The 27,155-nt window shown below is 48.8% G+C and overlaps 2 protein-coding genes across 3 annotated transcripts in view; one reads left to right on the top strand and one right to left on the bottom strand.

Moving 5' to 3' along the window:
• RPN2 (ribophorin II) overlaps positions 1-3,676 on the top strand; it is a 54,694-nt gene extending 51,018 nt beyond the window's left edge. Inside the window, exons 17-18 of one of the 2 annotated variants that reach the window (XM_082645819.1) lie at positions 458-505; positions 3,358-3,676. In XM_082645819.1, the coding sequence (XP_082501945.1) occupies positions 458-505; positions 3,358-3,370 (61 nt within the window). In that variant the 3' untranslated portion in view covers positions 3,371-3,676. The remainder of the gene's footprint in view (positions 1-457; positions 506-3,357) is intronic. The other variant, XM_082645820.1, reaches the window with a different exon arrangement.
• Positions 3,677-13,034: 9,358 nt separating this feature from the next.
• Positions 13,035-15,879, bottom strand: GHRH (growth hormone releasing hormone; the record flags this gene model as incomplete). The annotated part of the gene is made up of 4 exons (XM_082645766.1): positions 13,035-13,041; positions 13,282-13,401; positions 15,398-15,502; positions 15,800-15,879. 4 exons carry the CDS (start codon positions 15,877-15,879, stop codon positions 13,035-13,037), a joined length of 312 nt encoding a protein of 103 aa, XP_082501892.1.
• Between the last annotated feature and the right edge of the window lie 11,276 nt (positions 15,880-27,155).

Here is a 27,155-nt window from a genome sequence, read left to right as displayed (position 1 = left end):
CTGCATCTGGGAAAGAGCCAGGACTCAGCTGTTTTCTCTGAGCAGAGCCCTGTTCCCTCAGAGCAGCCCATCCAGGCCCCAGGGAGCCAAAAGGCTGTCCTTTGCTGAGTTCACTCTTTTCTGGAGGTTGCCCACACAAGACGAACAAGATTAAGGAGAGATGGGAGTGGAAACCATTTGATTTAGATCCTGCTCAGCTGGAGTTCCTAGTCTGGAAGGCTAACATTGTGTACACTTTCTGGGGAGGAAGACCATGGTTCTCATCCCACCCTCCATCCTATATAGAAAGTCACAGCCCACTCTGTTGCCGTCTTCCTGAGTCCTAGAGCAAGCTCTGCCCCTGGGGAAAACGGTGACTCTAACAGAAGCTCTGGTCGGGTGTTTGCCATTTCTTTCCTCAGCTTATTTCTCTTCTTGCTGTCCTTTCTTGACTCTCAAACCCTCTTTCCTTTGGCAGGATCGCTGCAGAGCAGAGCAGTAGATTGGCAAAATATAGGACACTACGGTAAAGGTGAAGGGCGACTCACCCCAGGAGCAGGGCCCCTTTCCATCTTGCCTACCTCATGCATGTCAGTTATTTATCTGATTTTCAGCACACTTGTTCCTCCCCATCCCTCCCTAAGCCAAAGCTGAATTCTGAGGCCATTTCCCCACTTCCTGGACCAAGCTGTAACTGGACCAGGGCAAAAGCCAAAGCCCCCTGAGTTAGCCCAGCTGGTGGTAACTCCAGCAGACCAGCTCTGACCTGGCTTTGACTGTAAGGCTCCATCCTCCCGTGTGTCCCACGGGGTACTTTATAGACACAGCCCCTCTCTGTGTTCATAGGAGAACAGAGTTGAGGACAGACAGATTCAACCTTGGACTTCTTAAAAGGGGACCCCCCCCCCCGCATTCAGGACATCTAAATTCATTAAATGATGGTCCCATGGCAAATCCTGGCACACCTTGTCACTGTTCTAGGCCTTTTTGTAATATTAACCTCTGATTGGGCCAAACAGTGTGGTTTGGTGAGACACTAAATTTTGAAGACTGATGGCCACAGATCAAAGCCAGCATCATCAAAACCCAGGTTCCTAGAGCTCAGGATATATGGTTCAGGGCAGCTCCCTGTGTGACTAAAATGTCAAGTGAAATATCACCCGTTCTCCATTGTGTCAGTCCTAGGATGAGGATGGGAGTGGAGGAAGGTGAAGGGAGGGAAGGAGAAGAGAGGGTCTGATGCTTCCCTGATCAGCTCCTTTAGACCAAGGATTGGCAAAAGTTTTCTGGAAAGAGCCAGATAGTACTTTAGGCTTTGCAGGCCATACGGTCTCTGTTACAACTACTCAACTCTGCTACTATAATGTGAGAGCAGCCATAGACCACGTAAACAAACCCGCATGGCCATGTTCCAATGAAACTTTGTTTACAAAAACAGGTGGTGGGCTGCATCTGGCCCGTGGGGCACAGTTTGTTGACCCCTGTACTAGACCAACAAAGAGGAGGGAGGTATTTGAGTTTCCAAGTCATGTTCCCTCTCGTCCTTTGCCATGGAAATGGCTTTCCCTGCCAAAGCAACAAAGCCATCTAATTTCCACTCCTCTGAAAATAGGAGAAATCAACAAAAGCATAGAATGTAGAGCCTTTTTCACTGATGTGTGAACATAAGCTGGAACATCTAGTTCTCAACACAGAAAGCGACTACATTTGTTTTGGTTTTGTTTTTTCAGGATTAATTCATATACAGTAAAATTCACCCTTGTTAGTGTACAATTCTGTGAATCTTGAAAGACGTAGTAGACAGTCTTGTAAACACTACCTCAGCCGAGGTACAAACCTATTTCCACACTCCAGCGAGCTCCCGTGTCTCTTAGTGGCCTGTCCCTTCTCCCCACCCGCCATTCCGTAGCCTTATCCATTTGGTTTTGTCCTGAATTATAGTTGCTCTCGCTGAGATTTGCTTTCAGAACGAGTCCTTTCTGCTAAGTACTGAGCTCTTTAATTCTTTAAAACTAACTGGATGCGTTTTGTTTTTCTTGATTTTTAGATAGTCTGCCCCCACCCTGCAACCCCAAAACCATACTACTTGAGAAAGAGGAAAGTCACTTGATCATTTGGACATTTGGGACTTCCTGAGGTTGGGACCTTGTGTTTTAGAGGAAAGTCCCTAGTAGCCAAGTGTTTTTGATCTGAGAACAGGTATCGATTTGATCAGGCGTAACAGAGGGTTAATTTCTTAGCTAAGAGGGAGGCTTGTGGGTCACTACCCTTTCTGCTGTTCTTATTTCATAATTAACGCTGTCCTCTCTGCATGGACGTTTTGGAACACACACACTTTTATTTTCTTTTTTGGCCGCACCATGTGGCTTGTGGGATCTTAGTTCCCCGACCAGGGATCGAACCCGTGCCCCCTGCAGTGGAAGCTCAGAGTCCTAACTACTGGACCGCCAGGGAATTCCTGGAACACACACCTGGGAACCTCTGAATGCTGGCAGAGAATTAGGGGCACTCACTTTGGCCCTCAGGATGAGTTCCATGCCTGTGCATGTGTGCCCCTTGGAACTGTTGATTCATTGGTTTGGAGCCTGTCATTCTGCAGGACTGCCTTGTCATCACATCAGCTGCCTGCTGAGGACAGCATGTGTGTGAGCACCTTGCTTCTGCTCAGCAGAACCGTCCGAATCACTCACTTGGTGCTGTCGCCCTCTGGCTGCACAGTGCCTGTCCAGATTGTCATTTCCCTTCTTGTGTTTCCCCGTCACTCCCTGGAGTCTAGCGGGGGCGGCTGTGGAGAAAGAAGGAATAAAGAGAGTTAGTGTTTTTATCCCCTCAAACTTTTTCTGTGAGCTGAGTCCAGTTTTTGAGAATCATTCTTTCTTAAGTTTAGACATCGAGTCTGATCACTGACAAGAACATGACCACATGGTAGGAATATGGTGCAGATTTCTGTACCGAAAGGTCAGAATGTCATCTTCCAAGCTATGTGAGGGCGTGTATTGTTTGGCAGACCTGGAGTCCGGGAAATTGAAGACGAGCATTCTTCTATTCATCTAGTTGAAATGTACAGTGTCTTTTTGGCCTTGTACTGTGAGAGGTGTGCCTGGAATTACCTCATCTTGTGTTTTCACATACCACACTTAGGTATCATCAGGTGTGTTTCATTGTTTATTTAAGATGTCAGCTTCAGTTCGAGCTATCTGTTTTATATTCTTTTGTGAAATGAGATGGGGCATAAATAAATAGAATTAATAGATGAATGATTGTTCCCTTATAAATGGGATCTCCTAGTACCTTGGTCTCTCTGTTGTCACCAGTTAGGAGTTGCAACACTGAATTGAAATATTCAGTAATTTTGTGTTTGTCTCCATTTTCTTTCAGAACAGCACATTAGTTCCAGGAAAAGGGAGGAAATTCTGAAAGCTGAAGTGTATATCAAGAGAAGGAGTCAAGAATAATTCATAGTTTGAGAAGAGGAATGAAAAAAACCCTTTATTTAAAAAGAAAAAAGTCAAAATCGTTTTGCTTGTTTTTCTATTTCCCCAACACAGAGCAGGTACCTGTGAGCCCAGATACTCTGTTTCTTTGGCATGGTACCCTAGCAAGATGCTGTGAATATTCTAACTTACCCACATGTTGCATTGAAAAGTTGATATCTGTAATTAATCTGTTATGGAATAAAGAGAATAACAGGAATGAAGACCTGAGAGTTTCTTCCGGTACTTTGGGGCTGATTGGATTCCCAGGGCACATAACATGAGGCCTTCGTTGGGAAGTATGCTTGACACAGTGGCCAGGGTGTTTCTCCAGGATGTTTTACATTGGTCCTTCTCACCTCTTTTTTTTGGCCGCGCCGCATGGCATGTGGGAGCTTAATTCTCCGACCAGGGATCGGACTCGTGCCCCCTGTCACCTCTTTCTTAGCAGAGCTGAGGATTACCTGGAAAAGCCAGCATCCTTTCTTCATCTCCAGCACTGGGTACCAACTATGTCCTGTCGATGTCTGAAGACCCCTCTGCTTTTGCCTTGAAAGTTTGGTCTTGGCGTGCAGTGGGGAAGGGAAGGGATTATCTTAGAAGAAGGCTGAGCCCATGAGCTACCTTAGGTTCTTAGAGGGACACATGCATCTCAAGAATGCCCCTTTGGAAGTTGTGCCCGGGACGACCATTACATGGAGGTTATACGATATCCCTTAGAGAAGTAATATTGAGCAGTGTGTTTATGTGTGCAGACTTCAGTGTTGGGCAAGCCTTGCTTTTAAATTTTAGCTTCTTATCCCACCCTGATGGGGAAAGGTGATGTTGGTCTCCCACTGCTGTTGGGTGGCTCCTAGTGTCCCTTAATGTCTCTAAGCCTCCGTTTTTTTCTTCTGTAAAAGATAATAGCAGTACCTCCTCGTATGGCTGAAAGAGTTTCATGCATCTGAAGTGCTTGGCTCAGTGCTTGGCATCTGTCCTAATTGTCCCATAGTTATGTACTTTGGCTCATTGCCTCTACTTCTATTAATTGAAACATAATAGTAGATAACTTTTGAAATGCAGGTAATCCTAGGAGTATTTATTGAGTTTGGGGGGTAGAAATTATTTTAATCAGATTGCTTTCCAACGTAGCTGGACTTGCCCCTTCAAAATGGGGATTTTAATTGGGGAAAGAGGAAAGGAGATTCTGGAACTTCGGCTAGTTCTGAATGGGACTCTGCAGGGGAGAGGCTGATATGGGCAATAACGGGTGCCTCTAATATAGGAGGGAGACCTCACCTTTCCCAGAGGTTGCAAACCGGTGGCCCATGTTTTATTGGATCCATAGTGTTTTTTGGTTTTTTTAAATTGAGTTAGTTGCTAACATTTACAAATTGAGAAAATTCATATAAAAATCCAATTTGGGGACTTCCCTGGTGGCGCAGTGGTTAAGAATCTGCTTGCCAGTGCAGGGGACATGGGTTCGAGCCCTGGTCCGGGAGGATCCCACATGCCACGGAGCAACTAAGCCCGCGAGCCACAACTACTGAGCCCGCACGCCACAACTACTGAAGCCTGCACACCTAGAGCCCATGCTCCGCAACAAGAGATGCAACGTCAAAGAGTGGCCCATGCACCGCAAGGAAGAGTAGCCCCCGCTCACTGCAACTAGAGAAAGCCTGCGCGCAGCAACGAAGACCCAACGCAGCCAAAGATAAATAAAATAAATTTATAAAAATAAGTAAAATAAATAAATTTATTTTTTTTTAAATCCAATTGGGGGTTTGGGATTCTCTGGAAAAAGAAAATCAGAGTCGGCAACATTGGGCCTGATTCCTGTATGGCAACAACCAGCTGAAGCTGAATAGCATCTGCTGCCTTTGGGTTGGGCCTGCACTCTCCAGTCTGCCACAGTCCTGCCCCCACGGGTTCCACCTACTCTGGCATCGGTCCTCCCACAAACTTCGTGCGATTGGTACCTGCCTGGCTCCTGTAGATGTATGACTTTGAAAACCTTGCTTTTAAATTTTAGCTTCTTATCCCACCCTGATGGGAAAAGGTGATGTTGGTCTCCCACTGCTGTTGGGTGGCTCCTAGTGTCCCTGCTTATGGGTGCTGGGACCTCAGGAGCTCAAAGTGGTGGGGAAGGGAGGAGAGCAGGAGACCCACCCACTTGGTACTGTCGCACCTGTAACCAGACCTGTATAGTTCTGGAAAACAGACTGGTTGAGGCCTGCTGGACAGAGATGTAGAGAAGGGACAGTAGGGCCTGAGCATAGAAGTGCAGTGGCTGGAGGGCAGGAGATCAGGAAACGGCTTCCTAGAGAAGGGGCTGGCAGGGCTCAGGGGCGCCATGGCTGCTTCAGAGCTGGCCTGCAGACCTAGAGGAGCTGCAGAATAAAGCACAGCGGACATCTGCTACATGCCAGGCTCTGTGCTTGGTCCACCTGTGGCAGTGAGCAAGACAGATTGTTCCCTGCCCTTGGTCCACTTACATCCCGGAGGGGACAAGGGAAAGGGAGCAGGGTAATCACAAATCCGAAAAGGAATAGTTATCTAGAGGGGTTGGGAAGGCCAAGCTGACAGTCGAAGGGAAAGAGGCAGTCTTTGCAGAGCTGGGGAAGAACATTCTAGGCAGAGAAGCAACATACGCAAAGGTTCTGAGGCAAGGGCTTGGCGTATCTGAACTGAAAGCAGGCCAGAGTAACTAGGGCGGAGCTAGCAAGGAAGAGAGTATCCTTGGAAGCCATAACAAATATGGATTTTAAGGGCCGTGGTAAAGGGGATAGATTTTAAGACTGACAGCAAATTAAGGGAACTTGAATTTTACGCTGAGAGTACAGCAGAGGCAGAAACAGCTCGTATGCTGTCTTTCTGGCCCTACCCACTGGGAGAAGCCTCTTGAAGGCTGCAGGAGAGAGTCTGCTTGCTTGTAGCCTCGTGGTAGGTCTGGGGAGGCTGCAGTTGAGAACAGGCCTAATGAAATCCACTGGATTTGTTGCTCAAATTATTTGCTACTAGCAAAGATCCTTTGCTTGACCAAACTTTAGTCAGGATCCTCAAATTTCTCCTACGCCCATCTGTACTCTTTCTTTTAAAATCTAGTTTTAGCAAGAACCCTGCTAAGCAGTTTAACCAGACCCTCCCACCTCCATGTCTGATCACTCTGATATGTGGTCAGACTCCTCACGCTCCACCATCTCCCAGGTGATGTCTGATCTTCCTGGCCTATCTTCAGCCAGAATCCTATTAGGTCAGCTTAGCTAGAATCCCCTTACCCCTGATGTATCTTCTTGGTAAGTTTCCATCCACTGTTCCCCACCCTGCTCGTTGGCTATCAGTTCCCACTAGACCATGCTGTATTCAGAATTGAGCCCACTTCTATATGAGGTCTCTTTCCCCCTATTGCAGTAGTCCTGAATAAAATCTGTTCTTACCTCTTTAACTGCTGTGCAGCTCTGGTTTTCATTTGACACCACAGTAGTGCCTGGGCCTTTCCTTCTCTATAACGAGTACTCAGCACAGCAGGTCAGAGTCCGACTGACCTTTCTTCAACCCCCTGAGCCTTAGTTTCTTATCAGTAAAAATGGGATAATACCTCTGAGGGCTTTATAAGGTTTAAATGAGGTCACATCCAAAACACAGACTACAGTGCCTGGCACTGACATTGACTCAGAGTTTTCTTGGATTAGTATAGATATTACCATTGTTATTTCCTGTGTGTCGTTGGCAGGAGCCCAGTAAGCAGTTTGTACCAGGTCCACGTTTCTTTGTTGGTTGGTTGAATTCACTTGCTTCCCCAGCTGTCATTTCCTGAAGGGCCTGGAGGCTTGAAACAACACAGGAGCACTGTCCTGGAATCAGGAGTCTGTTCCGAGCTTTGCCCCCTCCGAGCTGTAGGACCTGACCTCTTGCCTCTGCTCTGCCCTCCCCCAAGGGCTGTGGTAAGGGAGCACATGAAGCAATGGATGGGAAACCCCTTTGTGAACTTTAATATAAACATAAGGGATTATCATAAGCAACAAGTCCCCCATTGATTAGAGCATTTCTTTAGGGGAAAAAAAAAATAGCACTCCATCTTAAGTGGGACCCCCCAAAGGAATGGGAAGCTCCCAGTCCCTCTGTGGGGAGGGTTTAAGTCCTGTAAGCTGCCATTAGTGTCCTAGTTAATGGAGATAAAGCACCGGAATTGTCATCACGGTCTTTTCCTTTATAATGGCGTCCACGTCGAAAATCACAAGTAGCAGCGGGGCCCAGTGCTCGTTGTTTCATTTGAAAAACTCATTGGAAGTTGAGAGAGCCCTCAGTCTTTGCTTTTGTCGGGACAGGCGGAGGAAAGAGATGAGCAGGTGGGTCTGGGGGAAGGAAGGGGGGACTTGGGCTGGCCTGGCGAAACCACCATTCAGCAGCCTCCTCTTTTGTTCTCCTTCCTTGGCAGGTTCTCGGCCAGCCCGCTCAGCCTGGTTGAAGTGGACCGCGGCCCTCAAAGGCCAGCCTTCTCTTCTGAAGGGGGCTTTTGTTGCCCATTGTTGGTATTGTCTCCTCCACGGAGCCACGGTGGCCCCCCGCAGAGCCTTTCCCACGCTTCACATTCTTTCTTGGAGGGCAAACTGGGGACTCCCAGAGAGAGCAGGTGGTCTGAACCGGGTGAAGCCCTGAGCTGGCTTTACAGCCCTGGTGTGGGAGACGGGCCCACGGGACGCGGGTCCACCACTGTGTGTGCCAGGTCGGAAAAGGCCGGAAAAGGTGGGACTGCTCACCTCTGAGTCCCCATCCACTCTGAGATGCTACAAATCTTCTCGTACTTTTAATCCAAACACACATCCCATCATCCAGACGTTTCACTTTTTTTTTTTTAGATTTAATTTACTTATAGTAAGGTGCACAAATCTTAAGTGTATAGCTCAATGAATTTTTACATCTAACTACGCTAGTGTAACCATTACCCAAGTCAAAATATAGAATGTTTTGATCCCCTCTCGGAAAGTTCAGAGTCTAAGAAGAGTCTATGTGTGGGGTGCTGTGTGGTGGTGTAGGTGATGTGTGTGGGTATCTGGCCCAGGTAAAACTGTTCATGAATAGAAAAAGTTGGGTAATCACCGACATAGGTACATCTGGTCAGTGGCTTCAGCTCTCTGCTTCCCTGTATAGCAAAACTTCTTCAAAGAATTGTCTCTACCAGTACTGTCCAATAGAAATGTAATGCAAGCCCCATAGGTGATTTAAATTTTTCTAGTAACCATAACAAATAAGTAACAAACAGGTGAGGGCTTCCCTGGTGGCGCAGTGGTAGAGAGTCCGTCTGCTGATGCAGGGGACACGGGTTCGTGCCCTGGTCCGGGAGGATCCCACATGCTGTGGAGCGGCTGGGCCCGTGAGCCATGGCCGCTGAGCCTGTGCGTCCGGAGCCTGTGCTCCGCAATGGGAGAGGCCACAGCAGTGAGAGGCCCGCATACCGCAAAAAAAAAACTAAAAAAATAATAATAATAATGAAAAAAAGAAACAGGTGAAATTCAATTTTAATATATTTTATTTAACCCAATCTATTCAAAATATTATTTTAACATGTAATCAATACAAAAAACATTACTGAGATAGTTTGTATACTTTTTTCATACCGTCTCTGAAACACACTTAAAGCACATCTCAGTTGATATTAGCCACCTTTCAAGTGTTCAGCAGCCATATGTGTTCAGTGGCCACCATATTGGGCAGTCAGGTCTATACTCACCAGCTCGGACTCCTCTCCTGCCATTTTCTCTCTTTTTTTATTTTTAAGATTTTTTGGATGTAGATCTTTTTTTTTTTTTTTTTTTTTTTTTGCAGTACGCGGGCCTCTCACTGTTGTGGCCTCTCCCGTTGTGGAGCACAGGCTCCGGACACACAGGCTCAGCGGCCATGGCTCACAAGCCCAGCTGCTCCGCGGCATGTGGGATCTTCCCGGACCGGGGCACGAACCCGCGTCCCCTGCATCGGCAGGCGGACTCTCAACCACTGCGCCACCAGGGAAGCCCAAGGCCAACTCTTGAGGGACTTTACTCAAATGTCCCTCATCAGAGAGGCCTTTCCTAACCACCACACCGCATACATATTCACTAGAGATAAAATAATCCCCTCCCGCACTCCCATCCCCTTAATTTTTTTCCCTTTGCAATCGCCACCGTCTTACATATTCTATACAGTAAGTCCCCTACATACGAACCTTCAAGTTGTGAGCTTTCAAAGATGTGAACATGCGTTTGTATGTCCAGTCACGTAAGCTAGTTTACGTGTCTGGCATACATTGTCACGTGTGTGCATCCTCTATACGTGGTTGTGCGTTTGTGTACTTTGCTGTGCAGTACTATACAGAGTACAGTAGTTCAGTATCTTTACTTCAAACGCAGCATGTCCGGAAGCAAGCGTAAAAGCAGCGGTGATGTAGCTGGTATGGCTAAGAAGCGCCAGCTGTTGTACTGTGCTGTACTTTTCAAGGTACTGTACTGTAAAATTAAAAATGTTCCTTTATTTTTTTGTGTTTGTTTGTTCTTTACGTATTATTTGTGTGAAAAGTATTATAAACCTATTACAGTACAGTACTCTATAGCCGATTGTGTTAGTTGGGTACCTAGGCTAACTTTGTTGGACATAAACGAACAAATTGGGCTTACGAATGCACTCTCAGAACGGAACTCTTTCGTATGCAGGGGACTTACTGTATTTACTTGTTTTTATTATTCTTTCCCATTTTTTTTAACATCTTTATTGAAGTATAATTGCGTTACAATGGTGTGCTAGTTTCTGCTTTATAACAAAGTGAATCAGCTATACATATACATATATCCCCATATCCCCTCCTTCTTGCGTCTCTTTCCCACCCTCTCTATCCCACCCCTCTATGTGGTCACAAAACACCAAGCTGATCTCCCTGTGCTATGTGGCTGCTTCCCACTAGCTATCTATTTTACATTTGGAAGTGTATATATGTCCATGCCACTCTCTCACTTCGTCCCAGCTTACCCTTACCCTTCCCTGTGTCCTAGAATATAAGTTCTATGAGGTCAGGGACTGAGTTTGCTCACAACTGTATTCCCAGTGCCTAGAACAGCACTTGGCACATAGTGGGAGCTCTAGAAATATTTGTTGAATGAATAAATGGTATTGCTCATAGGTGAACAAGTCGCCAGTGGATGAAGGATGACTTTCGCCCAGAGTAGACAAATATGGCTAAGAGTCCGGTTCTGGGCTGGACCCCCTGGGTTTGAATCCCAGCTCTCTCCTTGCCAGCGGTGACTGTGGCAATTCAGTTCACCTTTCTGTGCCTCAGTTCCTCGTCTGTGAAATGAGAAGGATGCCAATACCTCCCATTAGGCTGTGTGAGGAGTGCATGAGATTCTACACGTGAAGCTGCTTGGCTGAAACTGAGTGTTTGGTAAGTGTTAGCTTTTTTTTTTTTTTTTAATATTTTGTAATACCACTGTGGGAAATGTAACTATGTAAAACATGAAAAAATTAGGTTGAAGATAAAAGAAAAATTGAAATGCAGACCAGTATGGGGGAATTTTATTGTATTTATAAAGGAAAAGGTAGGTCAGAAATTAAATAGGATTAACCGATGCTGTTGTGTCTCAGCTGCAGGGAGCAGGAAATATATGCAGAATCTTCATCCTTGGGAATTCCTGTCACAGAAAGAAAGATAAATCTCAGTCTGGGGCCACTGGCAAGATGGGACAGGACACCTGGAATTAGGGTGATGGAGACTCCGGTGTTAAGACTGACTATCTGGGTCCCAAAAGGACCTCAGTCTTAGCCCCAGTTCTCCCAACCTACTCCCAGTGAGATCCTGAGCAGTCACTTGCCTGTGAAGAAGCTGCTTCTAATCCCCAGACAGGGTTAGATTAGGTTATTCTTTCCAGCATACACATTCACCACACCCTTTACATCTCTTACCATTTATCACACATTAAATAATCCACTGTACAAGTACTTGATTAATTTCTGTCTACCTCAGTGTGTTATGAATTCCATGTGAGCAGAGACCACGGCTGTCTCATTCACCGCTGTCCCCCCAGCCCAGAGCCTGGCCATCTTTGGATGATTTTTTTTTTTTTTTTTTGAGGTACGCGGGCCTCTCACTGTTGTGGCCTCTCCGGTTGCGGAGCACAGGCTCCGGACGCGCAGGCCCAGCGGCCATGGCTCACGGGCCCAGCCGCTCCGCGGCATGTGGGATCTTCCCGGACCGGGGCATGAACCTGCGTCCCCTGCATCAGCAGGCAGACTCTCAACCACTGCGCCACCAGGGACGCCCTTGGATGATTTTTAAGGGTTGGGAAGATGGATAAATCTGAACTTGTTACCTTATAGGACTGTTATGTGGACACAAAGTGTGGTGAGTGCAAAAGGATGCCATCTGCCAAATCATTCTAGTCTGCACTCTTAAGGTGTAAGAACTCATTCTGCTGTTATGTTTTCTCAGGCCCACTGTGATGTGCTGGTATTTGCAGCAGTTGAGCTGGAGCGGGAACAATGGCTGGAGCAGCCTCCAGGCCCCTTCCTGCTGCTCTGTGACTTCGAGCTCTGTGAAGCCTCTGGCTTTTAACCTGCAGGAACAAAGCCTGCATTCTTAGGACTTGGCCCTCCTTAGGGCCACTCTGCCCCACTGTGGCCTGGTGGGAGCCATAAAGCAGGTGAATGATGACCTAATCCCAGCGTGAGAGGCACAGGGGGAAGCATTATTCTTAGGGGCATTTTTAAAAAGAATTCTAGCCTTCGGGACCTTGGCGGTGATTGGAGCGAACCCACTCCCTTCACAGAGGAGGGAACTGGGAAGCTGACTTGCTCTGTGCGGAGAGTTGGCTGCAGAACCAGACCTGGGCCTCACGTGTCCATCCTGCCTCCCAGGCTGGTTCTTGCCCCTCCTGCACTCTTCCTGTCACCCTGCTGCTGCTTGCATCTCCCCAGGACTGTACTTGGTGAGATCTCTGAGCTCTTGGTGTTTAATTAGGCTGGGACGAAGGTGAGGGGGCACACGGAGAGCTCTGCTGGGAACTGAATTTGCTTAATAGTTTGGTCCAGAAGTGCCTGGCAGAGTTGTGCTGGGACACGTTTGTGCTCACAGTTCAAAGTCAGGCTCTAAAATATAGCAGAGTTTCTCCAAACAGTCGTGTCATTTTGGGGAAACTTTGTCTGCAAAGTGGAGTTCATGTGAAGCGCTCCAGGGAAGCAAGGCAGGTCTTGGGGCTGCCTAGTCCCTGACTTGGGGCCAGATGCTGCCCCTTCTTTGCCTCAGTTTTCCTCCTCTGTAAAATGGGAAAACTCATTCCTGATCTCCCCTGACTCCTACTGGGATTGTGAGGGTCAGGGAGAGGGGAACTGACTGTCACTTCCATCTCTCCCTCTCACGAACGCTGCTCACACTTGTCCACCCGAGGGTGTTGGGAGGGGCTGGTCTTCCTTTGGCTTTATAGTTTTATGAACTTGGTAAGGGATCCAGGGCACGCCTTCTACTACATCAGCATCAGAGTCCCCTGGGACCCTTGTTAAGATGATTTAGATTCCTGGATCCTATCCCAGAACTGTTGAGTAACATTTCTGGACACAGACACTGAGCCTGGCCTCTGGCTACACACTGGAGACACAGCAGTGGACAAGACCAGTCTCTGTGGCACATTTTCTCCCCTTCTTCCAGTTCTTGATGTGTGGAAGGAGGGACCCCATTCCCAGTTTGCTTGGTAGAGCCCCACACCTTTGGAGATGAGGAGTTTCTTTCCTTTTCCTGCCCACCCTCTGGGAAAGAAACCTCTGAGGTCCCTAAACACACACACATGCACACGCACGCATACACACACACATACACACGTATTCCCACCTGTGCTCCTGCAGCAGGGTCACCAGGATGTTCTCCAATGCCATCTGCTTTTGGTCTGCCCACATGCTGTCCACCTGACGGCCAAGCCGTACCTTTGCTCCTTGCTCCTGGTTTCTCTCTCTATTCGATTAGAAAAAGAGAAACGACTGAGGTTGCTACTTGAATAGGACGCAGAGAGGCCTGCGAAAGGCCAGGGCAAAGTTAGCAGAGCAGGGTGCGTCCCGCTGCCTATTCCAATATCTGGCATAGACTCTTGCACCCAACTGAATTAGACTCAGCAACATTTAAGAAGACAGTATCTATAGGAGTGAAGACAATAGACTATGAAACACATATCTTCCTACAGATGACTTATTAATTACAAAGGAGAAAATGTTAACTTTACAGAGGAGAAACCTGGCAGACATCATGCTAACCAAGTGATCAAAGTTACCATCACCAATGGGACAAATTGACATCATGTGCCTCCCGATAGGATGCACTGAGAAGGACTCAACATCACTTCTGTTGCATAAGATGAATGTGATCATGAGAAAGCACCAGGCAAGTCCAATATGAGGGACATTCTATAAAGAACTGTCCTTTACTAATCAAAAATGTCAATGTCACAAAAGACTGAAGAACTGGTCCAGATTAAAAGAAACTAAAGAGACCTGACAACTATGATGCCACCTGTGATGCTGGATTGGGTCCTGGATGAGAAACATCCAGCTGGGGACAACTGGTGAAATTTGAATATGGACTCTAAGTGATAATTATACTGTGATTATGTAAGAGAGTGTCCTTTAATTATATGCTAGGAGACACACAGAAGTACTTAAGGATAAAGGGTCATGAAGACTGCAATCCACTCTCAAATGGCTCAGCAAAATAATAATAATAATATGTACCTGGGTTTGTGTGTGTATGTCTAGATACAAAGTAAGCAAATATAATAAAAATATTAGGAACTGTTGACTACAGGGAAGGGAATGTGAAAGCCCTTTGTACTATTGCTGCAACTTCTCTGTAAGTTTGGAATTTTTTCAAAATAAAAACTAAAAAGTGGGGCTTCCCTGGTGGCGCAGTGGTTAAGAATCCGCCTGCCAATACAGGGAACATGGGTTCGAGCCCTGGTCCGGGAAGATCCCACGTGCCGCGGAACAACTAAGCCTGTGAGCCACAACTACTGAAGCCCACGCACCTAGAGCCCGTGCTCTGCAACAAGAGAAGCTACCGCAATGAGAAGCCCAGGCACCGCAACGGAGAGTAGCTCCCACTCGTCACAACTAGAGGAAGCCCATGTGCAGCAACAAAGACCCAACGCAGCCAAAAATTAATTAATTAATAAATTTTTAAAAAACAAACAAAAAACTAAAAAGTGTTCAGGCTGTAGAGTCAGGCTGTTTGAATGCTAACTCTGCCACTCTTTGGTTGTGTCCTTTAGAAGCTATTAATGTAGCTTCTGTATGATGGGGGTAAGAGGACCTGCTCTGTAGAGTTGTTGGAAAGAGCACATAAGAAACTAAGAATAGGGACTTCCCTGGTGGTCCAGTGGTTAAGACTTTGCGCTCCTAATGCAGGGGGCCCTGAGTTCGATCCCTGGTAAGGGAACTAGATCCCGCATGCTGCAACTAAAAGATCCCACATGCTGCAACTAAAAGATTCCCACGTGCCGCAACTAAGAGTTTTCTTGCCACAGCTAAAGATCTCGTGTGCTGCAACTGAGACCCAGCACAGCCAAATAAATAAATAAATACTAAAAAAAAAAAAATGAAGAAGAAGAAAAGAAACTAAGAATAATGGCTAACCCTACCAAGGGCTTACTCTGTGCCCAGCACTGTGCTGGGTGTGTGTAAATGTCCCAGGGCAAAGTCTTTGTTTCTGGCAGAGCCACAGTCAAGCGGTGACTACCACCGCTGTTGTCACTGTTGGAGCCCATCACAGGGACAAGCACATAGTGGGTGCTCAGTGATCATTTATTAGTTAAGTGTAAGCTGAGGTTTGACATTGGAGCCCTTCTGCTATGGCGAGTCCAGAAATGACAGATGCTGCGCAAGGGGAGAGACCAAACTTGGTCCCTCCAAACCGCGATGCACTTGGGGTATGGGAAGAAGTCACGAGAACGTCAGCTCACCCCTGCTGCCTGCTCATGATGTCCTGGAGAAGCTTGCGGGCAGACAGCTGGCCCAGCACCTTCCGGTAGCTGTTGGTGAAGATGGCGTCTGCGTACCTCGGCATCCTAGTGGAAGGAGTCAGAGGTCAAAAGGCAGGGTGGGAGGCCCAGGAGGGCTGTGCTCATGGGGTCTCTTTAAGGTCCTTCTGTGGCCTGTCCCCAGAGAGAGCTGGAACCTGGGCTGAGTGACCTCTCTGGGGCTCAGAGTCTGCCTCCCTCCCAGAGATGAGCAGTGGAGGCTGACCAAGGAGATAGCTGGGGACCAGCTGGTGGCTTGACTCTGCATCCCCTAAGTAGCAACCCTGGCAGGGCTGGCTTTGGGGTGGCAGGAATCCAGCAGGTCCTGTTGTCAGGACTGCTTACCTGAGGGGCTGGGAGGGCAGGGAGCCGTGGGAGCCGCTGCTGAGGGTGAGAGTCACGAGGAAGAACACCCAGAGCAGCATCCTTCACCCCTGTGCTGGCACCTGGGAAGTGACAGACAGGAAGAAAAGGTCAGGTGAAGCCATGGCCACTGGGATGCCTTTTGCTGGGTGGGCCCAGCCCTGGGCTTGGCTCCACGCAAGTTTGGCCCTTGTCTTTTGGAAGCTGTTGGGTAGGAAAAGGAACCCAGACACACCTGGGTTCAAGTTCTGCCTCTGGCAGTCACAAGCTCTGACCTCATTTTCTCCATCTGTAAAATGGGCATGATAAGGCTACTCTGCTGACCTCACAGGGTTGAACATAAAATGAATGATAATGGTGAAACTGCCCCTCCTTGTAAGGCCTTATACATGGGATTCAGGCCTCAGCAAGGAATAGGGGAGGAGCAAGCACCTTCCCCTAGTCACCGAAGTCACCCACCAGCCCAGTGTGGCACTGACGGTATTGAACAGGGCTAACAGCTCAGGCTCTGAGTCAGACAAATCTGAGTTCACATCTGGGCTCTGCCATCACTAGCTGTGCATCCCAGGACTAGTGGCTTCTTCTTTCTGGACCTCAGTTTCTCTATCCATAAAATGGAGTCAATAACTACACCTACTGCATAGGGTCCTTGTGAGCATGAGGTGAGATGAGGCACCTGAAGTGAGCGCTTGGCATGTGGGCAATTCTCCACACACCTCTGCTCCAATGACCTAATGCTCAAGGAGCAGGCTGTCCTGATTTTGTGAGGAGTTGGAGGAAAGGGAGGAAGGCTATACATCTTGCTCCAGATGCTTAGATTTTGCCCTGGAAGAGACCAGGGAGCCTGGGGAGCCCGTGAGGCAGAATCATCTCATAGATCACGTAATTGTCCTTCATTGGGGCCTGCTGACACCGTGCTCGGCAATTAGGGGAAGAACAGTCTACAGGGAGAGAGCTGCATCGGCTGGGGCGGTGCCACTGCTGTCAGACCACGGTGTGGAAGCGGCTGGCCTCGAAGTGACTCAGCCATCTCAGAGTTGAGTCTTCTCATCTCCCAGGGGCACTGCCTCTCAGCAGGATGTGCACTCCATGGGGATACAGACCCCTCCGGAGGCTCAGCCAGCCCCTGAGAGGGCAGGACCCCTCACGTTCCACCATCTCCCCGCATCGCTCCATTTCCAGCTGGTCCTGCTGAGGAGGGGTTTCCGGCAGGCAGGACCAGCCCTGAGGGAATCCACTTCCTTTCCCGGGCTCACTTGTCTTCTCAGGGCATCACTCCTGTTCTCCCAGACACTGGGGTCTCGACTAACTCAGGGATGCCCTGAGACTCCAGGAAGCACCCCGGGGACTGCTCAATGCTGTCCGAGACCCCTGCACCTCCAGAGCTGGAGGGAGCAGCTAGCCAGGCCTCAATCATCAGCCCCTCTTTGATGTGCACCCCTTCACCCTCCCCGCCCAGAGACAATGCTCCAGTTTCAGCTCAAACACTTGCTGCCGGTAAGTGACAGGGAGCTCACTAACTCTAAGCCAGTCTGTCCGATATCCAGGCAGCTCTTCCTGTTAGGAAGTTTTTCTCGTTGCACCAAGTCCAAGTCCCCTTATCCTGCAAACACTTGTTAAGCGTTTACTATTCTGGTAAGGATCGGGGCTAGAGAAAAAATGAGACCGTCGTGTCGGCCCCACGGGCTGCCCCTTTGCCATCCACCTGCCGTGCCTCCCAGACCTTCTGTGCCTTCATCAACACGACAAGCCCTTTAGATGCATTTTGCATCTGACTTAGAACTTGGCCCCCCCAGACCAAGGATCTTCAGTCTTCTGTCCTCACCACACACTATCACACCTGGCCCCCCTTTCCCGACCTGGTCCACTGCTAGAGTTTCCTAAGTAAGGAGATCTTTGGAGGCAAAGGGGTCTCCTTGACATAACCACTGTTCTTCTGTCTCCCAGCTGCATCCTGGGCTTTCTCGCCTTCTTTCCTGCTGATCTTGTAATGACCTGAGCACATCCAGGCCCCCAGTCACCTCACTCACCTCTCCGAAGCCCGTGACACCTCAGCCCCTCCAGAGCGAAGCCCTAACCTCTGTTTTTGGCCTAAGCTCCACCTCAGCCTCCCCACCCACTGCCCCTTCTCCCAGGGCTGGCACAAGTGATTCCCAGCCCCTGTGCCCACCCGGCCCGCACAGCCCACCCTCACACTCGCCCTCGGGAGCAGGTATCACGACCTCCAATTTTACAGCCAAGGAAATGAGCCCAGAGAGGAGAAGGGCCTTTTTCCATGGTCCTCCATCAAATTAGTTTTGGAGTGGGCACTTCAGAACGGGCCTCCTGATCTGCACGGCGGCCTCTCAGAAACAAGCCCTTATTCACAAGACTCCCTATTCATGGGGTGCTTCAGAATTCATCACCTGCACATGGGAAACGGTTCTGAGAAGACTGAAAGCTTTTGCTCTTTGTTACTGGGTCTCTGGGGAAGAAACAAGGGGGACAAACAGGAACACCTGCTTGGTTGGCGTGTCCCTGTGCACATCCGATGGTTTTAGGGAGTTGAAAATAACCTGATATTGGCAGACTTTGGGGGGCAAGTCATAGTAAATCTAGTAACCCGTGGTCATGCAGAAGGAGGCTGGGCAACCTCATAATCTGGTCAACCAAGAGGCACAAGATTTGCCATAAACCGCTTGCCCCAGGGATGGGTCAAGCCACCACTGTAACCTCTGGGGTATGAGAACCTAATCCATGGGGTGGCAAAATCCCATTGGACAAAGAGGGAAAACAACAAGAATTATCCAGTTTCTGGTATGATGAGAATAGAGGTTGTGTCACCAGGACTAAAATAGCTATTGGCAGACACCTTCCACCTGGCCAGTCTAAGGAGCTAGAATTCACTGAATTAAATCGAGCATGAGTCCAAGAGCACCACTGACACCCCCTTGATGGCTCCGAAGGCATTTTAGGGTTTATCATCTATCATGATGAGTATCAGTTAGCTCTCCGCAGCGCTTACAAACTAATTCTGTGATTAGATATATTTGAGGTCGTCTGGATTCAGGATAAATGGGCATTTGATTTACATCAGTTGGCACTTTTTGCCAGACTTCATGCCAGGACTGCTACAGGAATTCTGCAGATGAACCTTCAGCTAACAGCAGAGGTCAGGTCTCAAGTGCCAAACTAGCAAGGCCATTTTTGAGCTCCTGGAAAAAAATCTTTTACCTTTCTTAAATATTCTGCTGTGTAATTTAAGAACCCCAAAGCATTGGCATCCTGATTCAGTTTATAAACTGTTTCACCGATAGTGTTCCAAGTCAAAGGAGATCTAAGTTTTTCATGAGGAAGCATCTTGAATGGTCATTCAAAAGAGTGACACCCCACCTCCTTCCAGAAAGGGTTTGAGGTGGTTTATGGTAAAAGATACAAATACTTCAGGACCATTAAAGCCCGGGTCGAGAGACGAGCGTGGGGGTAATCGAGTGCTCCAAGGGCAGATAATTGTATCTAAAACCTAGAGTAAGGAGCGAGGCTGCAATTGAGCAAGAAAGCAAAACGTTATCAATTTCCAGGCAATTATGCTGAATCGGCTCTGAGCGATCGGTGCGCGGTATTGATTTGCACAGGCACTTGGTTCCTTTCTGGTCCGTGGCAGAATCCCGTGCTTTGACAGGAGAATCTAGCCAGGTGATGTCTTGCCCCAGAAGCCCACCTGCACACCCTCGAAGGAGCACTGAGACCTCATCTGCCCCAGACAGACACCTGACACGTGTCTGCTGCCACCTCTCCAGGGATTGAGGTCCACGCATTCGAGAAAACCTCACAATGGCACCCACCGTCAAAAGCATATTCCAGAGCCCCTAACGAGGGGCCTAAAATGTACTCACCAGTCCACGGGCAAAGAGGATGGCAGTGGCCTCTTGGACGTGGAGTCTCTGAGTTGCTCTCAACTTGCGCACCCCCATCCAGCCCAGCCCCCGGGGCCGCCCCCCTCTCACCTCCGAGGTGGTGGGTCTCCCTCTGCTCTGAGACGCTGCTCCAGCTCCACGGGCCCCGCGCTCCGCGTTTGCTACGGCGGCTGCGTGGCGCTCCCATCATTTATACCTTCATTTTCCCGAGCGTTGTCAGCGTCAGAGAATCAATTACTCACAAGTCCACCAAAGGATCATTTTTAGCATCACACTGACAAACCCTAATAGGGGAAAGAGGTTTTGCCCCTTGCAAATTAAGGCTCATAATGAACTTTCCCTTTATCTTTGAGAGAACAGACAGAGCGGAAAGTTATCATATTATTCCAAGAGGAATAGAGAGTCTAATACTGCTCCTCTAATAACTGGAGTACTCCTTACAGTGAAACACCAAGGGTTCATTTACTCTCTGAGATAAATGAGCCTTTTGAAAAGTTCATATAATCTTGTTTTGTCCGTGTGCAACTTTATTTCACTTCAGGGCAGTCAACTTTACAGACTAAGTGTTTTGTGTTTTTCTCCCCTTAGTGAGGAGAGTTGTTTGCGAGTTCCCTTATCCAATTATCAAGATTTCCCTCTATTTGACTTACCCCGCTGTGGTCACAGACTGGTGTAGGCAGCTAGCCTGGGGGGCATCCATAGTCGCGTGTTGGAGCAGCCAAACGTTGATAGTTGCCTCAGAGGTGTGTGAAGTGAGAGGGAAGAGATGGAAATCTTGAGACAGTGGTGTTTCCAGATTTCTCTAGCCTATAGCTAAAGAATCTTCAAGAATGACATGAAAGTGTGCGAGGCAGAAGCTCTGGTTTCCCATACGGCTGTTGTCCAGGAGTGGAAATAGCCCTAAGGTAAGAGTCCAGACACCTGCTGGCCCTCCTGTGCCTGTCCATCATGACCTCGGTGACCGTCAGCAAGCTACTTCTACCCTCCAAGCCTCAGCTTCTATACCATCAATTCCCACTTGCACCCCCAGCGAAACAGCAGAGAACAGTAGCTTTCAAACTTTTAAAAGAGTTTGAAACATGGATTTTCTTTGGAAATCTTCTATGAAAGTACAGTATATAAAACAGATTTTTTAAAACGGGGCTGCTCTGGTTGAAGAATGGAGGCTGGAGACTGTCTTTGCCTGCCCTTGGGACAACTCTACGGTTCACATTTAGAACCAGTAATGTCTGAAGGAACCTCCTAGCAGCAACATTTGTGATCCTGTTTCTTAGCTTGCACTGAGCCATGTTCTTGGCAAACATGGGTTGTTCCCCAGAGAAGCAGGGACTGAGTGGCATGTTGCCCTGAAGGCCTGGACACAAAGTGGTCAGGTCAGGCCAGACCTCCAGGGACTAAGAATAGGCTGACAGGTCACAGCAGCAGGTGGCAGATGGAGGAGTTGGGAGCCCCCAGGGCAATGGGCTCTCATACAGTCAGGAGGTGTGGGGTTATCTCAGCCAACACAAGGTGGGGACCACAGAGAGCTGGGCGCCCAGAATGGACACAAGGCCAGGGGACAGATATAGGACACACAGAATTGGCTGAAGAAACCATGGGACTCAGAATTCGACCCCAGCTGAAGCTCTGTGCCGGGGATTGAGCTAAAGACTTCATGCTTGATCTCAGTTTCCTAATCTGTAAAGTGGGAGTGAGGCTCATGAGGCTGTTGGGTGAGGATTAACTGTGACAGTGGATAAGGTACAGGCCTGGAATAGAGTAAGTCTCATAAATTAGCTCTTACCACTGCGTTCGTTGTTGTTATAAATGAGGAAACAGCCACAAAGAGGCTGCCCACTTCCTCACAGTCACACAGCTGGGCAGGGGACTCAAAGATTTCTGACCTGCAAATTCAGTGCTCCACAACAAGTTAACATTCCATGGTCCACCAATTCTTACTTTCCTACTTTTTTTTTTTCTTTAAAGAACTTTAATGGTTTTATTGAAGTACAATTCACACATCATAAAAGTCATCTGTTTGAAGTCTACGGTTCAATGAGTTTTCATAAGTTTATCCAGTTGTGCCACCATCTCCTCAGGTAGGTAGACCTAGAGGGGGACACACTAAGTGTTTAATTGCTCTGAGCCTCAGTTACCACATCTGTACAATGGGCACCCTAATACCTGCCTCCCCAGGTTGTTGTGAGGATCAGAAATATGCTTGCAAAGTATCTGGTACACTTGGCCAGTGTCAGCTGTTACTGTAGTTCTTATGATCAGAGCTGAGCTCTGAAAGCCGGACAGGGAGAGCTGGGAGCCATCCTGGGTGATGAGCTTAACTTGCTGTAAATTCTCAAATCCATCAAGGAAGAGGATGGAGGGAGGAAGCCAGGACGAGCCTTGAGACTGAGAGCACAGCCCCCTCCACCAGTTCCGTCCTCATCCTCCGAGAGGGGTGGGAACAGCTCGCTCACCACCCGGCTCTCTTCCCAGGATGGGTTTTCATCCAGCGTTAATTAGCGAGATCGGGCCTGTGTGTAAGGGTTGGGGGCTTGAGCTGTGGAAAGAAAGCGCCCCAGAGAAAGGCTGGCTTTAAAAGGCTCCAAAAGGCTGGGGCAGTGAGGCTCCGCTGAGAGACAAGCCGTGCATTTGTGTTGCAAATTTGCAGTGTGCTGGAGCCAGCCATTCAAAGAGGGTGATGCTGAAGGCAAGGGGCTTGGGGGTGGGGAGGACAGAGGAAGTCGACAAAGGGGGCCTGTCCGAGGGCCTCGGACCCTGCTTCGTAAAAGCTGCTTTCATTGCCCTCCCTGGATGATGGCAGCGTTCCCAGCCCGAGGCCACCGTGCAGGGACGGAAGGCCTGGACCCCAGACTCCCAGATTCCCTTGACATCCCCTGCCCCCCACTCCGTGCCTTCTGGGACTGGTTTTATGGAGTCAGTGGCAGCAGATGGCACAGGAGTGCTCATGAATGCTATGTCAGAGTGAGGGGCTAGTGGTTGGCCTTGCTGGGTGGCCTCAGGCAAAGTGATGTGACTTCCCTGAGCCTCAGTTTCCTCTTCTGTGAAACAGGGCCAGTGGGGTCCTTTCTCCTACTTCACGTCCTACCCAAGCAGGAGGGCCTGTGATTGGAGGGTGATCCAATCACCGTTAGAGGTTCATCTCTTTCTGGAAAAGTCTGCATTTGGGAAGGTCATTTGAAGAGTTCTTTTAAAGAGGTAAAGTCGATTATACTTAGCAAGTCAGTTACGTGACTCTGGGTTGCTCAGAAATGTTACTCGCATGAGTATTTTAAACAGTCACCTTGCTTGGAATCTTTGGGCCTGTCCCAAGTCAGTTATTATGGCTGTTAGTTAGGTTGGTTTTCTGGGTTGGTAGACACAGTGCAGGTGCCAGGCATGAGGGACAGGAAGGCTGTTCCCAGCTGATCCTTTAGGCAAGCTCTCCTTGGTGAAGGTCTTTGAAGGGTGACCACCCTTCAAAGCACCCTTTGGATCCCGCCTCTCCCAGAAGCATTCCCTACTGGTCTTGCCTTGTGATTCATAAATTTTATATGTGGTAAAGCAACTCCTTCTCTGAGACCCTTGGGATGTCTCGGACCAGATCAGATTCATATCTGAACCCCCCCAAAGCTTTTAATTTCTTCCAGCTTTATTGAGATATAATTGACATATATAAAACTTTCTAATCAAGGTGCCGTCCCTAGACCAGTGGTATCAGCAGCTTGTTAGAAATGCAGAATCTTAGGCTCCACCCTAGGCGACTGAATCAGAGGCCAAATTCCCTTTTGTTCCAGGATTCTAAAGGCATCGGGCACCTAAGATGGTCTCGGAACGCCCTGGGATTCTCCAACCATGGAGGAGGGCCGTGGCCGCAGGCAGCCAGGAGATGTCGCTCTTCCCCAGTCATTGGCCGTGTCGGGCTTTGCGAAGAAAGCCAGAGGCCCCAGAGCCAGGGCTTTGTCCATTTTGAAAGCCTGGGAGCACCGAGGGGTCCAGGTCAATTACATCCACCAGGCCATCCTCTCCTCAGTCACCCAGGCTCCCCATCTTTCTCTGCCCAGTTCCTGCCCTGGGTTCTCACCTGTGTTTCCAGTTAGGAGAGGCTGTGTGATCCCCAAGCCCAGCCCCTGCCCCAGGATCCCCAGGAGGAAGCCCAAAGGAGAAAACTCAGCCCTTGGAGCCTCCCTAGGGCCTGGCTCATCAGGCAAGAACATGGCCCGGTGAGGACGAAGACATCCTTTGGGAGGCCCCTTCTCACTTGGAGTCTGAGTTGTTGCATCTCAGTGACAACAGGACTTGCAGACATAGAGAGAGAAAGTCGAGTGTCTATAGGAAAAACCCAAGGCCCGCCTGGCACTCTAGTTTCCAGTTTCCCATCTGAAATCGGTGCCCAGTGCCAGGGGCAGGGTTATGGCTTCACTTCCCCTCTGTGGTTACAGTGCAGTTAAGGGAGCTCCATTAGCCGTGGATGCAGCAAACCTGGCCAAAGAGCCCTTACTACAGACTGGAAGCAGAATTGCTGGGGTTTCCCTCTGGGGCTAAAGCTCCCCATCTGGCCATATCCTCCTGGCCTTCCCTCACCCTGCATCATTTTTTTTCTGAACATCCAGGCTACAGAGCAGAACGAAGATCTGTTTCCATACTCAGCATCACCCTTGGAGCTGGAATTCTCCTCTAAACTGGGAATCCATCCCTAGTGGATGGCAGAGACTTGGCTTCCTAACTCCTGTCATTCCAGCCTCTGGGTCAGCCCCACTCACCGCCACCCAATCATTTACAGGAATCTAGTTGTCCTGGGTCACAGCAGCATAAGAGTATCATCTCTTGATGCTTACTATGTGCTAGTCACGTAACATACATGATCTTCAATAACCTTAAGGGTTAGGAGCATAAAGTGATCTCATTTTATTGTGGAAGAAGCCATTGGGCTTGGAGCCATTGGGTAACTTGTCCAACCTCACACAGGCAGTAAATGGGGAAGCCAGGGCTAGAAGCGGCACCCGTCTCCCTCCAGACAAGCCTTACTGCCCTCGCTCCAGCAGTGCTACCCGCTACCCCAGCCTCAGCATTTTTGGGGGCCATGCTGTGTGGCTTGTGGGAATCTTAGTTCCCCGACCAGGGATTGAACCCGGGTCCTTGGCAGTGAAAGTGCAGAGTCCTAACCACTGGACCTCCAGGGAATTCCCCAGACTCAGCATCTGAAGGCTGATTTCTGCCAGCTCCTCGTGACAGATATCAGATTTCCCTTTGAGCAGTATCAGTAGGCTGTCTGTGGACCCTGTGAGGTGGAATGATAAGTGCGATAAGTGAGAATTTCCTATGGCTGATGCCAGGGAAGTTGTGATGGGAGATGGCCCTGTACTTTTCACATGGCACTCATCATGGTGACAGTGACATTTCTGATTAATATCAGAACTTTGGTGATTTCAGCAGTGAACCTGGAACCAAAAGTCCTGGGCTCACATCGGACCCGATTCACACGTCCTTTAGGTTAGAGATGGTCTCAGGCACACACAGGCTTTCCAGAATACTAATCAACGATGAAAATTCATCACTGGTTTATTTACATATTTCATCATTCATTTCAGGCTCTCATCTTTCCTTTGATAATTCATCCATCAGACATCATTGTAGTAAAACCTTGCTGGGAGCTAAGCATTATGTTTAAGATCCAGGAGCCAAGAAATAATAAGATACAATTTAAATTAATTAATATTTATCAAGTGCCTGCTGGGTGCCATTCACTGTGTTGGGGGCTCCAGGCATTCTGTGGACTTGCTTTGGTGGAGATTTCATTCTAGCTGGGAAGGCAGGCAGGCAGCAAACAGATAATTGCATACAGTGTGATACACACGGTCTACAATAGAGGTGTGTGCCTGGTGCTATAGGAGCAGAGTGGGTGGGGAATTCACTCTGCTGGGGAGCAGGAGAGGCTTTGCAGAGGAGATGACATTTAGGTTAAGCTTGAAGAGACGGGAAACATTAATACAGCATGAACAGAGGCCTGGAGGCATGATCCAGGCAAGCAGTTTGCTTTGGCTAGAGTGAGGATGCTCAGCTTTTGTGTGCATCGGGCCTAGACTCCGCCCCACCATGCAGTTGTCTGGGGTAGGGGCCAGGGTTCTGCATTTTCCACCAAGGCCCCAGATGATTCTGGTGCAGATGTGAGAGATGGCAGTCTGAGAAACCCAGGCCTAATGCTTCCTCTGCAGGGAATGCAGAGGACGATTCTGGAACAATAAGTGGAGGCCAAGCTGTGCAGGGTGTCAAATACTTTGCTAGGGAATTTGGGTCTTTTCTCTTCTCAGCGGAGAGAGCCCATGGGAGGCCTTCAAACCCAAGAGTGATGGTTTTGGAAGGAGAGTTTTGCCAGCAGCCTGGATGGGGGACTGAAAGCAGAGGGGCCCCAGGGAAGGAGCCCAGGTAGGAAGCTTTTACAGCTGGCCAGGCCTGCGGTCCTGAGGTCCTGAGCCAAGGCCCACGGAGGAGGTGGGTGGGGCACCTGAGGAAGATTTGAGAGGGCTCTCTGGAAGATGGGACCACGGGCCTGAGGTAGACGGGATGAGGGAGGTGGAGGAGGGGGAGGGGCTGGGGGCCTTGAGGGCTGATCGGATGCTTTGGGGGGCACATTGGGAGGAAGAGCAATGAGTTCCAATTTACAAATGTTGAGTTTTTCCGGACTCAAGGCGCCTCCAGGAGGAAGTGGGTAACAGGCTCTTGGATCCAGTCTGGAGCTCCATCTGGGCTGGGGGTGTGGGGAGCCGGCACAGAGGAGGCAGTGGGGGTGGTGGGAGGGACCGCTAAGAGCCAAGGGGGGTTCCTGGAGAGAAGACACATTTTCAGGGCAGGTGGAGGCAGAATTGGAAAAAGTGGAGGAAAAGAACAAATTAGAAAAGTAGGGTCTTTGTTGTCAACGTATTATCTCCACTTTGCAGATGGGAAAACTAGAACTAAGACAGACACTTAAATGCCGCATCCTTGGTCCCTGTGCTCATCAGGGTGGGGCTGGGATTTGAATCTAAGCCTCTTTGGCTCCAGCACCTATATATTCTCTTCTCTGCTTCGACCCCAGGAGGCAAATCCCATCCCCAGATATGAAATAAACAGATTCATAGATTGGGGGAGGGGCAGATGCAGCAAAAAATCAACTTGCGAGAGAAAGGCAGTGGAGAACAGTGTATTACGGGAGTGTGTTTTTCTTGACCTCTCCCCACAAGAGTATTCTGAAGCAAATCCCAGACTTCATATCACGTCATCCATAAGTATTTCAGTCTGTATCTCAACAAGATAAGGGCTCTTTCTTTAACAGCGTCACAATACCATTATCACACTTAAAGAAAAATCTAACCATAATTCCTATTAAGTGAACCTACTGAGGGCAATTTGATAAGACCTCAGAATGTGCTTATCCTGAGCCAGTATTGTCACAAAGCCACGATAAGGAATTTAAATTTTCCCAAGGT

This window comes from Mesoplodon mirus (assembly GCF_964341445.2).
Source record: "Mesoplodon mirus genome assembly, chromosome: 15".
NCBI classification, from domain to species: Eukaryota; Metazoa; Chordata; class Mammalia; order Artiodactyla; family Ziphiidae; genus Mesoplodon; species Mesoplodon mirus.
This window is presented reverse-complemented; position numbering and strand designations above follow the sequence as displayed.